The following is a 13,310-nucleotide window of genomic DNA, read 5'->3' as shown; positions in this document are numbered from 1 at the left end:
ATAAAATTACGTTTTTTTTTTTAATAAATTTAATTAATGTCTTATGGTATGAAATTTTTCATTACTTTTCATTTATTCTTAAAAATTCAATGGAAGTTTTCTTGAAACTTTCTTTTTCTAACTTGAATTTGAGGTTCCCATTTGATTTGATCCGCCACTGGCTCTAAATATAAAAGTTTAACAAATCCTGCCCTCTAATTGGCTTATCCACGTTCTGGGGATTTTCAACCACAATGCGCAGTGCACGTTTTTTAGCAATACGCGCAACGCGCGTTCCCGATTGCGCCACCTTGAAAGCTTCACCTTTTTTTTTCTTTTTTTTACTTTCGATAAATTTGTCTTCTTCCCCTACCATCCCTTTTCTTTTCCTCTCTCTCTCTCTCTATCTCTCTTTGTATTTTTTTTCTCTTTCTTTTTCTCTATTCTGCATACTCTAAACGTTTTTAAAGCAATGAATAAACGTTTAGCCTTGGCTCGTACGGAACATTATATGCACAATTTAACTGTTACAAAAAAAATTCAACTCTCTCTCTACAAAATTTATTCTCGCGTATATATCTCTTGTTTCTTTAAATCAAATTTAAAGAAATATAAAAAAACAAAAGATTTTATTTTTAATGCAATATTATATCTCAAAACTTAAAGGTTACAATATCGTTCAAATATATCTGTTATAAAAATAAAAAGGTGTAGAACAGGGTGTACATATTGATCAAGCTTGTTCATTTGTTCTCTGCACATGTCACTCGATGTTCGAAAAAGGTATGTGTGTGTATATTTTGATTTATAATATTATACGTCTACTATCAGTATAAACATAATATATAACCTTTTTTTTTTTATTGAAAAATAATTATCAAAGAAAAATTGTTATATGTGGTAGAGAAAAGAAGGGGAAGAAGAATAGTTTGATCGATGCAATGAGCCCGGTATTATGAATACACATATATATATAAAAATATATATATATACATATATATACAGTGACAGAAAAAAAGAGATGGTCAAGAGTAAACTTGAGAAGATGACTGATGATCGTTGATAATCATTAAAAGAAGACAAAAGGATTAATCGATTATTTTTTAAATTAATATACCGGCACGAATTTGACAGATTGCGAATCTGTTAATGGATTCTTTATCTCTCTCTCTCTCTCTTTCTTTCACATAACCTTACATTGGTCTCATCTTTCTTTCTCTCTCTCTTTCTTTCTTTAACATAACCTTACATTGGTCTCATCTTTCTCTCTCTCTTTCTTTCTTTCTTTTACATAACCTCCCATCAGTCTCCTATCTCTTTCTATCAACTCTTCTTTCATAGGAGAGATGAGGATAACCTTCAATGGAGAAAACGCAAGTATTTTCCAAGAATCGATCAACGACAACCTACTGTGAAATGGTTTGCCCATCGGCAGAGGAATTAAGTGTTATTAAAAATAGCATATGCTGCGAGCAATGCGGTTTATTGTTCCGAAACGAGCCACGATATCGGTTGCACGATTTAAAGGTACATCAAAGAAAAAAATTAGGAAAAATAACAAAGGAAAATGTTCGTTATCACTGCCCGGTAGAAACTTGTGTTTATGCTCCAGAATCGGAAAGATATTTTACAACGATGAAATATCTCAAACAGGTTTGTTATAATATTATAATGTGGATTATCGTTAAATCAATCAAATCATTTTATTCTATTTCGATGCAGCATTATTTGAAAGTGCACGCTGAGAAGACATTCGCTTGTACAACTTGCGCTAAAAGTTTCTCCACCGAAGCTGCCAAGGAAGGACACATGAGGATATGCGGCATTGAATTTTCTTGTTATTGTTCGAAGACTTACAGCACTTACGAGGCACTCCTTACGCATGCTAAAAGATCTTTGCATACTATTGACAATAAATATAAAAGTTCTTTAAGGTAAGCTCGAGCTTTATCTAAAGCAAATGTTATTTCATTTTTAAGTTTGATCTAATGTGTATATATATATATATATTATTTACAATCATACTTAATAATAATGCTTATTTTTAGACGGACTAACTCAAAGATCACTCGTGCTATCCCTTTATCTCCTACCGTTGTATCTACGATAAACAAGCCGGTTAATATTTTACCAAGTCATAATAACAATGAAGGAAGTAATACTAATGTTAATATAACTGAAAAAACTACCGTCGATATTGGCGTACAAACTGATGAGTATAAGAAGTATAGAAGAGCATCCAGTCCGCTAAAACAGGTCTCCAATGGTAACGGAACCAGTGGAAAGCGAAGAGTATCTAGACAAACGCAAACAATCGGATTACAAGGTGAAAAACATGGTGTTACATCGATGGAGACGCAAACTCCAGACACTAAATTTATCGGAAAGGAACCATTTAAAGTTAGAAAACGTAGGAAGAGTAATTTGATAGCAAAAAAGCCAGAATCTTCGTTGTTAAAAGAAGATATCAATTTAGAAGATAATTTTACTTCCTCCAATCTATTTCCTGCTAGTCCATTGACATTAAGACACGATGTAGGCTTACAAGACTTTTGGGAAGATAAAAACAATTCTGGTACGCAAACTATATCTAAAAAGGATATGTTCGAGGCATTACATGACAACGTTTCTCAAACAGATTTAGAAACTTTTTATAGCCATAGTAACAGTTCACTGATACAGTGCTTACCCAAAAGTACCGTAGCATTAATGACGTTACCTTATACGGAAGATTCAACTGTCGTTAATAACGAAGAATATCCATTTTCTTCGACTAATAATATATCATCGAGGTCAGATCCTATGTTAACGGAAAAAACTTTCCATGACAAATTCAGTAGTATAGAGACTCAAACGGAACAAGGATATTCTCAGACGTTTTTTGACTCTGATGCATTATCCAGAACATTTGCTTTGAGTTCTACCATCGAAACTCAGACAACAGATAATTTTGATAATATGGAACAATTGTTCTACAACAATACTTACACTCAAACTTCGGATGAAATGATATCGCCCGATTTAGTATTAACCAATATTCAAACTCAAACTGCTTGGACGCAATTGGACGATACAACGGTTTCCGCCGAAACTCAAACTAAATCGTTAATTTGTGAAACGGGTTGCAATATTTCGATGGGTGCTTGTCGTTCATGGCTAAATGCACAAATGAGTCATACTGAAACTCAAACCGATCTGTTTAGCATATTTGAAGGTCTTCAGTAATAGAAAAATATACATGTTAATCAGTCTTAAGAATCTTTCGTAATACTTACATATGCCAATACTTACGTTTTATTTTTCGTTTTGTAAGAGAGAACTTGCCTAATTCCTTCAAAACTGCGTTTTTGTTGGATGATCGTTAATTATTTCTCAAAATAATGTTATGTGATAATTGATAGCATTTTATACAACGAACACTGCCATATATATATACATATATATATGATAATAATTTACTTAAGAGATATCATTCTTTTTATTGGTATCCAAATTTGTGTGTGTGTGTGTGTTTTATATGCACTTTGTTTCTTCTTCTTTCTTTCTTTCTCGTTTTTTTTCTTTTTTTTTTTTCTTTTTGTATATTTTTTTATTGTCAAAATAAAATTATCCGCCTTTAGTGTAAAAAAATGATCTTGCGAAATTGTTACAAGGCTGCAGAGGTGCAATACACACGCATCGCTTTTAGAATTCCAGTAGTTTAGAACTAGATATATTTTTGTTTTGAAACTTAAATTCAAATCAATTGCACGCAACGATATGATGCTGTAATTAGCTAATATTAGAGCGATCATAATAATAGTTACTGAAATCCTCTTGGATCGGCGTGTATTTATTAAAACGATATTCATTAAAATTGCGTTGCACGAATCAACGTATTTCTGTATCAATATGAGGTACGTACTTACGGTTACACTGTCATTTTGCTCGTACTCAAAAATATGTATATGAAAAATATAACACTTGTTTGCTTATCCCTTAATTAACGCCTAATGGCGATTACTTAACTGTAGTTAATATATCAACAGTTGTCTCAATATTATCCGATTTAAAGATCCTTCAAAGAGAAATATTATAAACAGAACGTTTTACTCGTCTCGTACGCCCTTGTACCTCTGTTCGTTTTTTTTTGTTTGTTTGTTTGTTCATGTGTCGAAGTTAGATGCATTTTAGAATCTATTCTTAACTAATATAAAAGTACAACAAACACGTCATAAATAACATATTACACAAATTGAGTCTAAATTATCAATCGACGCAAATATGCCCTGCACTATTGCGAGAGAGCATGAGGAACTTAGCGTTGGTTGAGGTGAATATAAAAGAGAGGTATGATAGATTTGTATTATGGAAACGTTAATGCGATTTAAATAGGATCTTTCAGATCGCAGGACCAGCAGCATTATTTTCATCCGAATCGGCTATGAAATCTTTGGTCGTATCTTCTATTCTGTCCACATTTTCAAGGGTAGAAGCAAGTACCCTTAGATTCTCCACTCCAGACATCAATTGTCTGTATTAAAACACATACGTTTAGAATAAAAAAAAAAAAAATAAAGAGAAAAAAAATTACATGCTGTATGTGTGTATACCTTTTACATACAAATTTTATCTTTCCTTTTTTTTTTTTTTTTTATTCAGAATTAAAACAAATGATTACCTCAATGAGATTTCAGCTGTTGAAGCAGCAGTTCTTAATTCACCGGCAAGTCTTCTCACAGTTCTATCCATGTTCTCTGAAGATTCATCGCATTCGTTCTTTTTGTTAACAGTAATGGCAGATTTAAGTTTCTTATTTTCCAATCGTAGCAGCGATAGCTCTGACTAAATTAGGGTTACAATTTGATCAATAAAATCCTTACGTAATGAAATGCATACTAAATTTTATACTAACCGTTAATGTCCTAATTTCTTTTTTTAACGATGTTACTGTATTTTCTGCACTGAGCGCTCTTCTCTGTAAATCAAAACGAAAGAGACACGATAACACATTTTATTTTATTTTATTTTCTAAAATAATTCAATACAATCCTCAATCCAGGGGGTGTATCATTTAAATGAATATTTACCGTACTACGTTTTAAATTATCTTCGACTTGTTCCACAGCTTTTTCAAGATGTGCCGTTTCTTCGTAGTCTACTTCTTTCCTAAAAGCCAATTCTGCTTCTAACATTTGAATTCTGTAATAAAACACTTTGATACGTCAATAAACGTAAATGATTTACAAGATATAAGATGAGAATAATAAAAAATAAAAAAAAAATAAAAAAAAAAAGACAACAACAACTTGCCTAATTGATTTTTCATTAATTTTTCTATGAGCCGAGTCCAACTCTTGCCTCAGCCTATCATTTTCTAATAAAAGCTGCCAAATACATTGTATTAATTACATGTATTTATTAAGTTTTAACAATTTTTATTTGATAATATATATATATACCCTTCGTTCTGTTGACTCTACCATATTAGGTTGCGAATTAGATCCAATATCATTGGAAAGATTCGTTCTACTATGAATTGGGCCGTCATTTAAAAAATCTGGCAATAATTTTGGTACGTTTGAATCAGTTGTCGGCGTGCAATCTCTCGTAACTACATTATTACTAACTTCTGGTTCTGTTAATAATAAAAATAATATGATACAACAAACGAATAGTATATCAATTTTCTTGGTTAAAAAAAAAACCAAAAATCATAAATCTTACCTCCCGAATCTGAAGCTGACTCAGATGTCTCAATAATATTATCGACAGAGTTAAATACAGGTATATCAATGCTATTCGAACATGTAGCATTAGAAAGAAAATAATCATTATGAGATATAGCTTTGTCTATCGAACCAGTAAGATCGAAAGGAATATCGGGTAATAGTTGAGGCTGCGACTTTTTGGAATCATTTCTATGCCGTGATTGCCTTTGCTCTACGCTGTTCAATGCAAAATCAGGAAGATTATCAACTTCAGGTATAGTTTGTTGAGGGAATACATGATTTAAGTAGCATTGTTCTATGACTAAATGATCTTGTACGAAATCCGGTAATTCGGTTGGATTTCTAGAAAATACACCAGTATCTTTTTCAACGTTGTTTGGACTCGTCGTAGATGATGAATAAATCTTTGGCCTCGCACCGGTTTTGTAATAATTAGTTTGACATTCGCCTTTTAAAAAGTGCTTAAAACTAAAGGGATTTTCTTCACGACGTGAAACATCTTGACCTATAATAAATAAATAAATAAATAAAAAAAGAAAAAAAAGAGATAAAATATTAATCGATAAGATTGATTTTTATATATATATATATACACATTTATCTCTTCTTAATTTAAATCTATATAAATCTAACCTGTCTGTTGATCATTTTCAACAATGCGATTTCTACTTGGGTGATCCTGAGTTATGGTTCTGTCGCGTCTTACGGACAGCTGATCGTCTTCGTCGGATGACGATGAGGATGGAAACGTTGTATCTGAATTAAGTTGTCTCGTATTTTTGGATACCGATCGAGATGACCTATCAACTTTTTTACGGCTAGCCATTGTCTCTTTTGAATTTCCTTTTCCAAACAAACGAATCATTCGAGTTTTAACTGATCAGTACGAAACAGAATCGCACTTGACGTCTGTCACGATTATCAGATAAGGTTGGGTTCTTTTACTATTTTACAACTCGCCGCAACGCACGCGCATTATAATTTATTTTCACGTTTTCGAAATGTAATCAAATTTTTCATGAATATATATATATATATACAAGAAATACAAATTATTCGTCAAAATGATGTTATTTAATACGTACATAATTTCACTTTAACATTTCACTCGATTATTGTTTTTACAATGAATTCTTCCTAGTGGACAAATAACAACCAATCAGAGTGGTCTTCGATTTATATTAGCGGGAAAAATTGAATGCTTATTACTTTATCTTATATTACTATTGCGTAAGAAATTAAATGATTGCGAGTGAATAACGCGAATAATTAAAGGTATTTTTTATGTTATATGTAAAATAATATTGGAAATAAAGTAAAAGATAATCCAATCGCTGTTAACATTAATTGGAAACGGTTTATCGAAGGATTAATATTGTGTTCGTGGAAATAATTATTTCTGTGATTATATCGGTAATGAAAGGTTATGTTGAATATCGTTATGAACACACGTTCCTATAAATTATTGTAACGTTAAGCATTGTTATAATAAATATGTTAAAATGGAGAAGCCTTGTCGAACGTGCACCGATTTTAAAACGTGGGTGAAATTACAGCAGAAAACTTTTGATTCGGGAAAGGTATGTTTAATTAAAAAATACATGTTTTCAAAATGGAAATATACTTTTGTATATTTTATTTAACTTTTTTCTTCTTTCCTTTTGCTTTAGGGTGATGCTCAAAAGCAGGAAGCAAGTAATCCTAATACAAATGTTGCTACCTCTCAACGCGATGATTGTCCGTTAACCAGAGACGATTTAGGTTCCAAAACATGGGCATTTTTACACACGATGGCAGCTCGTTACCCTGATCATCCAAGCGATGAACAAAAAAGTGATATGAAAAGATTCATGTATATATTTTCAAAGTTTTATCCTTGCCACATCTGCGCGGAAGATTTTCAAGAACAATTGAAAAATCTGCCGCCGCAAACTGACTCCCAAAAAGTCTTCAGTCAATGGCTATGCGTTGTTCATAACGAGGTAAACAAAAAGTTAGGTAAGCCGGAATTTGATTGCAAGTTGGTCAACCAAAGATGGAGAGACGGGTGGCTGGATGGTTCATGCGACTGAATTAATTAAAACATGGGATTGAGAAGCACCGAGATCGTTTTCTCTGTTGAAATGAATAATAGTTTTATCATCAAGTTATAAATATACAAACATATATCTACTAAGATAATTAGTAGGCGATACAGAAACATCTAAGATATTTTCATGGTTACGCATGGTTATAACAAATGTTTGTTTATATGGATTTAAGTATGATGTACCGTTTAATGAATGCAGCATTTAGGTAAATGATTATATTTTAAGAACTTATGCATGTTGGATAAAGATCTAAGATAGAAAAATTTCTAAAAGTATAATAATAACGTTTATTATTTACACCTAATAAAAATTGATATCTGTCATATATTCATTTTTACATATCATTTCTAAAAGTAAGAGGAAGAGGTAATAACAATCATGAGATTGTGAACGCTGAAACTACTTTTCGGAATCGAGGCTCATAACTGTGATTTTGTCCATTACCATCAACCGGAACTACTTGGCATGTTCTAATGTGAAATGGAAAACGCGAATTTGCAATAGTAGGTCGTGTAACATAAAGGAATGTTGCATGTCCCACAAGGACGATCCAAAGAAAGCATCCTCTTACAACGCTTTCCCTTATCCATTTGTCTACAAGCACAGTGATACATAGTACCTGTGAAATCAACAAAGCATCTTTGTATTTTTATCTATGCGTACAGCAAAGCATGCCTATGGTATTTTTAAGCATGTAATTATTTAATACTTAATATATATATATATATATAAATATATATTTATTTATTTAAATTATTCTTTATATGTTTGGATAAGTTTAATCAAGTACCGTCAATGGGTGACACAGGAACCATGCTGACCCTAAAGAAAGTAGAGAGGCATAAAAATGGACCTTCTTTGTCATCTTCTTAGTTGTCTTAAAACAACGAAGAACAAATATAATCCATGCAATCAATTTCAATGCTACTAGCCCGTAACCTGGTGGTGATTCGTAGATATACAGGATTAAACCGGGATCAAAAATTTCAAATTGATAAACATACAATGCCAGCTGACAAGCTGCGCTAAGACAAATGAAATAAGTAAGCCATCGAATTTGTTTAGGTGTCAATGTACTTTTGGTGATAGTATAACCAAATGCTAACAATAGCATAAGCACTGTATACAAAGTTTCCGAACATGCTTCTAAAAGATGACCCACTAAAGAAGCACCGGTTATAGGAACTCCTCTCAATGCAAGATTAAGATAACTGTAAATTTCTAATAAAATGCCTATTAATTGACAAAGAAGAGAACCCATAAACAGTTTATACGAAACGTGTAGGAGTCTCCTCGAGCGTAATTGTACAGCCACGTAAAAGCTTAATATGACGAGTACTACATAGATACAAGCCGCTATTAGTAATTCTGGTAGTATGTCTGTAATTAACAAGAACATTCTTCTTTACAAAAATGTAATAATAATACCGTATTAAATTGGGAAAGATTTGTTTGTTTTAAAAAAGAAATACTTGCAAAATTCATCCGCAGAAAGATGTTCTTTCCATATGTTACCTGGTGATGCATTTGTCAACGAAATCCAATACGTAACATTTAAACCTGTTTTGGTGTAACAATCCGATAATACAATAAACCACCACATTGGCCTAGACGATTGGAATCTTCTGTAACTATTGCAATGTAACGACGAATCATTTTTTAAAACGCATCCAGAACTGGCCGATGATAATGCGGAAAGTCGTACTATCTGACCATTGGCAATACTTAAAATAGATTCTTTTTCTTTGCACGTTTTGTTAGAAGGATAAACGGTAGGCCATTGATGAGGTGCGTCGTAATACAACAAAAGATTTACCGATGCGTATTCACCCCTTATTTCTAAATCGTACCGAAAAGTGCCTTGTTCTGTGAGAAAACAAAATCTCGCGAGAAAGGCCCAATTCTGCGAACAAATATATATATGTGTGTGTGTTATTTGTTTATCAACAAAATTGTGATCGTTTGATAATATTTTCTAAAATAATGTTACATTTTAGATAATATTTTTCTTTTTTATTATTATTAATATTACACGCGTATTAAACAATTTCGTATTACTTTGCGATTAATTGATAATCTAATAATTAATTTACAAATGCATTACGTTTTTTTTTTTTATATCAACGAACTTATTTTTGTTATAATTATAATTTATAATACATTTCGATTGAAATTTCACGAAAAAAAGATGTATGAAATGTTATATGAAATACATTCTGTTATAATACGTAGCGACGCTTCAGTTTAAAAAACAAAAAAAACAATAAAAGAAAGCCTTATAAATATTGTAAATTATTTCTTTTTAATACTTCACGCGTTACGAGAGTCCCACGAAGTATTTTACTATGCATATTATGCAAAAGTGTTAAAAATGTAATGGAAAATGTTAAAAATTTACTTGACATCGTTAAATTTATATATTAAAAGGATTGCAAATGAATGTACACAATCATAAGTACGTACAAAGACTGAATATATTACTCTAGCAAGTAGTTAAATTCTATGATCAATATTTTCTTTACTACTGGATCTACATAAACGTGACTCTCTTTTCATGTAAACGTCGATGTTTATTTTTTTCTTTTTGTCAATGCAAAATGATAATTTCAATTATTTCAAAATTATATTTCTTTTTTATTTCTATCAATCCTATCATATATAGGACACATTAATATTATGAATTTTTATTAATTAATCAGTCAGATCAAAATAATAACGAATAAAAATTCTTTTAACATTAATTCTTCAAATCTTGTAAGTTCTTTTACCATATTTGTATAATTTTCTATTTTATCGACGCCTAATCTGAATTAGATTATATATCATTGATGCTATTGTAGTAGAAACTAGAAATTAAATAGAAATCTGTTTTACTAATAGATTAATATTAAATAATATTTATTTCAAGTTAAAAAAATAATAAAATAATAAAACACAAAAATCTCTCAATTATTATTATTATTATTATTATTATTAATGATATTAATTCTTTAGAAAATGTTGTCTTTAATAAAGAACATTTGAAATTACCCGCGCAAAATGAAGGTCTTACAATATGGCGGTTATAATTTGAATATCTTTATAAAATATTTGTTTTTGCAATTTAACGAATATTTATATATATATATATTGAATATATTTAAAAAGAAATTAATAATCTTTTAGTTTCGGTAAAACTACTTTTAATATACTATAAAATTTCACGATTAAATATGTTAATACATTTTTTTCTGTTCTTTTTTTACTGTTTTTATTTTTTTATTTTTATAAACGAATAACATAAAAAGCAAATGTCGGATTAATTTTTACGTTATCCAATTAAATACAGTTTATGTTAATTAAATAATAAAAAATTGTGGTGGTACTATATATCAATTAAATTATTGATCATGTAAATCGAATAATCTTGTAAAAAGAGAAATGATACATTTTTAATGAAAAGAAAAGATATTAACTTGTGTATTATCGAAAAAGAAAATAAGACAAATGTTTTACAACGAAAGTAAATGATTGTGTAACCGACTTTGCTATAGCTGTACATATTACACACAACATTTCTCGGGGGGAGGACTAATTATTTAATGAATAATTTCCGGTAAGAACATGCTACATATCTTTTACTTATTCTATTTTTCTAAATTCATTTGGTATAAATAAAATAAAAAAAAAAAAAAAGAAAGTAACGTCATTAGGTTTGTCGAAAATTAATATTGGTATTTTTAATAAAACATATTTAATGAAATGTTTTGTTTTTTTTTGTTTTATTTAGATAGAAAAAAAATATTCTGACATTTTTTTAATCGATTAATATGATATATTATTAAAAAAAAAATTAATTTAAAATATAAATAAATAAAATAAAATAAAACATAAAATGAAATAAATTTCAACAAAATATTGTAAACATTAATTTATCCATTTATATATAATATATAAATAATATAATTATAATTAATATAATTTAAAAAAATATAAATAAATAAAATAAAACATAAAATGAAATAAATTTCAACAAAATATTGTAAACATTAATTTATCCATTTATATATATAATATAAATAATATAATTATAATTAATATAAAATATTTATTAATTAAGAAATTAATTTTTTACAAGATTAAATATTTCTCTTTAAAAATAACGAAATAAAAAATTGTTCTCTTTTTTTTTTAACGAATGAAACAATAATTCGTACTCGCGTGCGTTTGTATAAATTATATTATATTTTATTTCGTGATTATTAATATAAAAAAAAGAAAAAATTTGCGTACGCGTTAAGAACGATAAGATATAAATATTCCAACGTTGAGATTTTATTACAGGATTATAATCACAGATACGATAACTGATGAATTAACCGCAACAACAGTGCGAGATATTTAATTGCACTTGATAAAACTAGACTGCATTCATTGTGAGAGATTGAAATACTTTTTATGTGCTATTTTAGCTTCTACAATAATCCTCGTAATAATATACGTGTACACTCGTCTTATAAAGAGAAGAGTTTCAACAAATATTATTCGAAATATCGTTTAAACTTTTCTTTACGTCATGATAATAATATACTTTTTTTTTTCAATTATATCATGTAAACAAAAATAAAATAAAATAAATAAAAAAAAAAGAACAGAAAAATATTTATCTTTCAGATAGAAAATATTTTTATATATTGTTTTTTTATTTTATTTTTATTATATTTCAGAAAATTATTTATCTTTTTATTTTATCTTTTTAGAAATATTTATCTTTAGATAAAGGAAGAAGAGTTTACAAAAATATTATCTGTAATATTGTTAAAATTTTTTTTTTTTTACGTCATGGTAATATATCATGTAAAAAAAAAATAAAAAAAACAAGAAAAGAAAAATATTTATTTCACTAATATTAAAATTAATTAATTATTAAATTAATACTAATTATCGTGAGAAGAGTAAAGAGAAAATATTTTTTACTGGAGTCTCTAACTATTCTTTTTTTTTTTCTATCATAAAAACGTTAAATATTATAACATTTACAGACAAATAATTATTATTTTTTATTATTATAAAATTAATTAATATCGAGAATATTGTCGGTAATAATAGAAAAATCGTATATATTAATATATATATTCTAAATTTTTTTTTTCACGAACACAAAAGCAAAACCTACTTTTGCTTTGAATAAATGGTTGAATTGAATGGTAGTAAGATTCCTCTCTCATTCGAATTCTAACTCGTAGTATATAATAGGGGAACCAGAAGAAAATCCAGTTCAGGTAAGAGGGGGTCTCATATTTGAATTCTTTCTCCCATTCCCCCCCAAAACTCGAACAATATACCTACCCACCATGCTTTCTTTTTTCATCTAGGATCTACTTACAAAAGAGGGGGGGGGTTGTTTTCTCTACTTACGTAATCCGCATTTATGATCGAAATTTAGGAAACTTTTCGATCGTCCAAAAATAGTATGCTATGTCTGACCCCCCCCCGACAGGACCCCCTTCCCCCTTCTCCACCCCCCCCGACAGGACCCCCTTCCCCCTTC

The 13,310-nt window shown here is 29.4% G+C and overlaps 4 protein-coding genes and 1 long non-coding RNA gene across 7 annotated transcripts; 2 read left to right on the top strand and 3 right to left on the bottom strand.

Moving 5' to 3' along the window:
- The first annotated feature begins 324 nt into the window (after positions 1-324).
- On the top strand, positions 325-3,237 carry LOC122518160 (ATM interactor). 3 transcript variants are annotated; one of them, XM_043636903.1, is made up of 5 exons: positions 325-762; positions 884-929; positions 1,321-1,632; positions 1,702-1,913; positions 2,028-3,237. In XM_043636903.1, the coding sequence occupies exons 3-5, from the start codon at positions 1,342-1,344 to the stop codon at positions 3,202-3,204; spliced, it is 1,680 nt and encodes a 559-aa protein (XP_043492838.1). In that variant the 5' UTR covers positions 325-762; positions 884-929; positions 1,321-1,341; the 3' UTR covers positions 3,205-3,237. The 3 variants fall into 3 exon arrangements, with proteins under 3 accessions (XP_043492838.1, XP_043492837.1, XP_043492836.1); XM_043636902.1 differs by lacking the exon at positions 884-929; XM_043636901.1 differs by lacking the exons at positions 325-762; positions 884-929 and having other exon boundaries at positions 1,230-1,632.
- Positions 1,798-3,087, bottom strand: LOC122518164. The gene is made up of 3 exons (XR_006303992.1): positions 2,968-3,087; positions 2,169-2,275; positions 1,798-2,080 (listed from the first exon to the last, which is right to left on the bottom strand). It is a non-coding gene; the product is annotated as an uncharacterized LOC122518164 (long non-coding RNA).
- A 334-nt stretch (positions 3,238-3,571) lies between the features above and the next one.
- On the bottom strand, positions 3,572-6,650 carry LOC122518161. Its single transcript, XM_043636904.1, has 8 exons — positions 6,324-6,650; positions 5,686-6,195; positions 5,421-5,596; positions 5,272-5,345; positions 5,049-5,160; positions 4,874-4,936; positions 4,640-4,803; positions 3,572-4,492 (listed from the first exon to the last, which is right to left on the bottom strand). The coding sequence occupies exons 1-8, from the start codon at positions 6,553-6,555 to the stop codon at positions 4,360-4,362; spliced, it is 1,464 nt and encodes a 487-aa protein (XP_043492839.1). The 5' UTR covers positions 6,556-6,650; the 3' UTR covers positions 3,572-4,359.
- Positions 6,651-6,823: 173 nt separating this feature from the next.
- On the top strand, positions 6,824-7,763 carry LOC122518163 (FAD-linked sulfhydryl oxidase ALR). The gene is made up of 2 exons (XM_043636906.1): positions 6,824-7,270; positions 7,361-7,763. Exons 1-2 carry the CDS (start codon positions 7,193-7,195, stop codon positions 7,760-7,762), a joined length of 480 nt encoding a protein of 159 aa, XP_043492841.1. The 5' UTR covers positions 6,824-7,192; the 3' UTR covers position 7,763.
- A 41-nt stretch (positions 7,764-7,804) lies between these two features.
- LOC122518162 (transmembrane protein 145-like) lies at positions 7,805-10,342 on the bottom strand. The gene is made up of 4 exons (XM_043636905.1): positions 10,090-10,342; positions 9,257-9,683; positions 8,571-9,160; positions 7,805-8,399 (listed from the first exon to the last, which is right to left on the bottom strand). Exons 1-4 carry the CDS (start codon positions 10,183-10,185, stop codon positions 8,157-8,159), a joined length of 1,356 nt encoding a protein of 451 aa, XP_043492840.1. The 5' UTR covers positions 10,186-10,342; the 3' UTR covers positions 7,805-8,156.
- Positions 10,343-13,310: the final 2,968 nt, after the last annotated feature.

This window comes from Polistes fuscatus, unplaced genomic scaffold (genome assembly GCF_010416935.1).
Source record: "Polistes fuscatus isolate 324 unplaced genomic scaffold, CU_Pfus_HIC Scaffold23, whole genome shotgun sequence".
NCBI classification, from domain to species: Eukaryota; Metazoa; Arthropoda; class Insecta; order Hymenoptera; family Vespidae; genus Polistes; species Polistes fuscatus.
The sequence above is the reverse complement of the archived record's forward strand: the minus strand, read 5'-3'. Positions and strand labels throughout refer to the sequence as shown.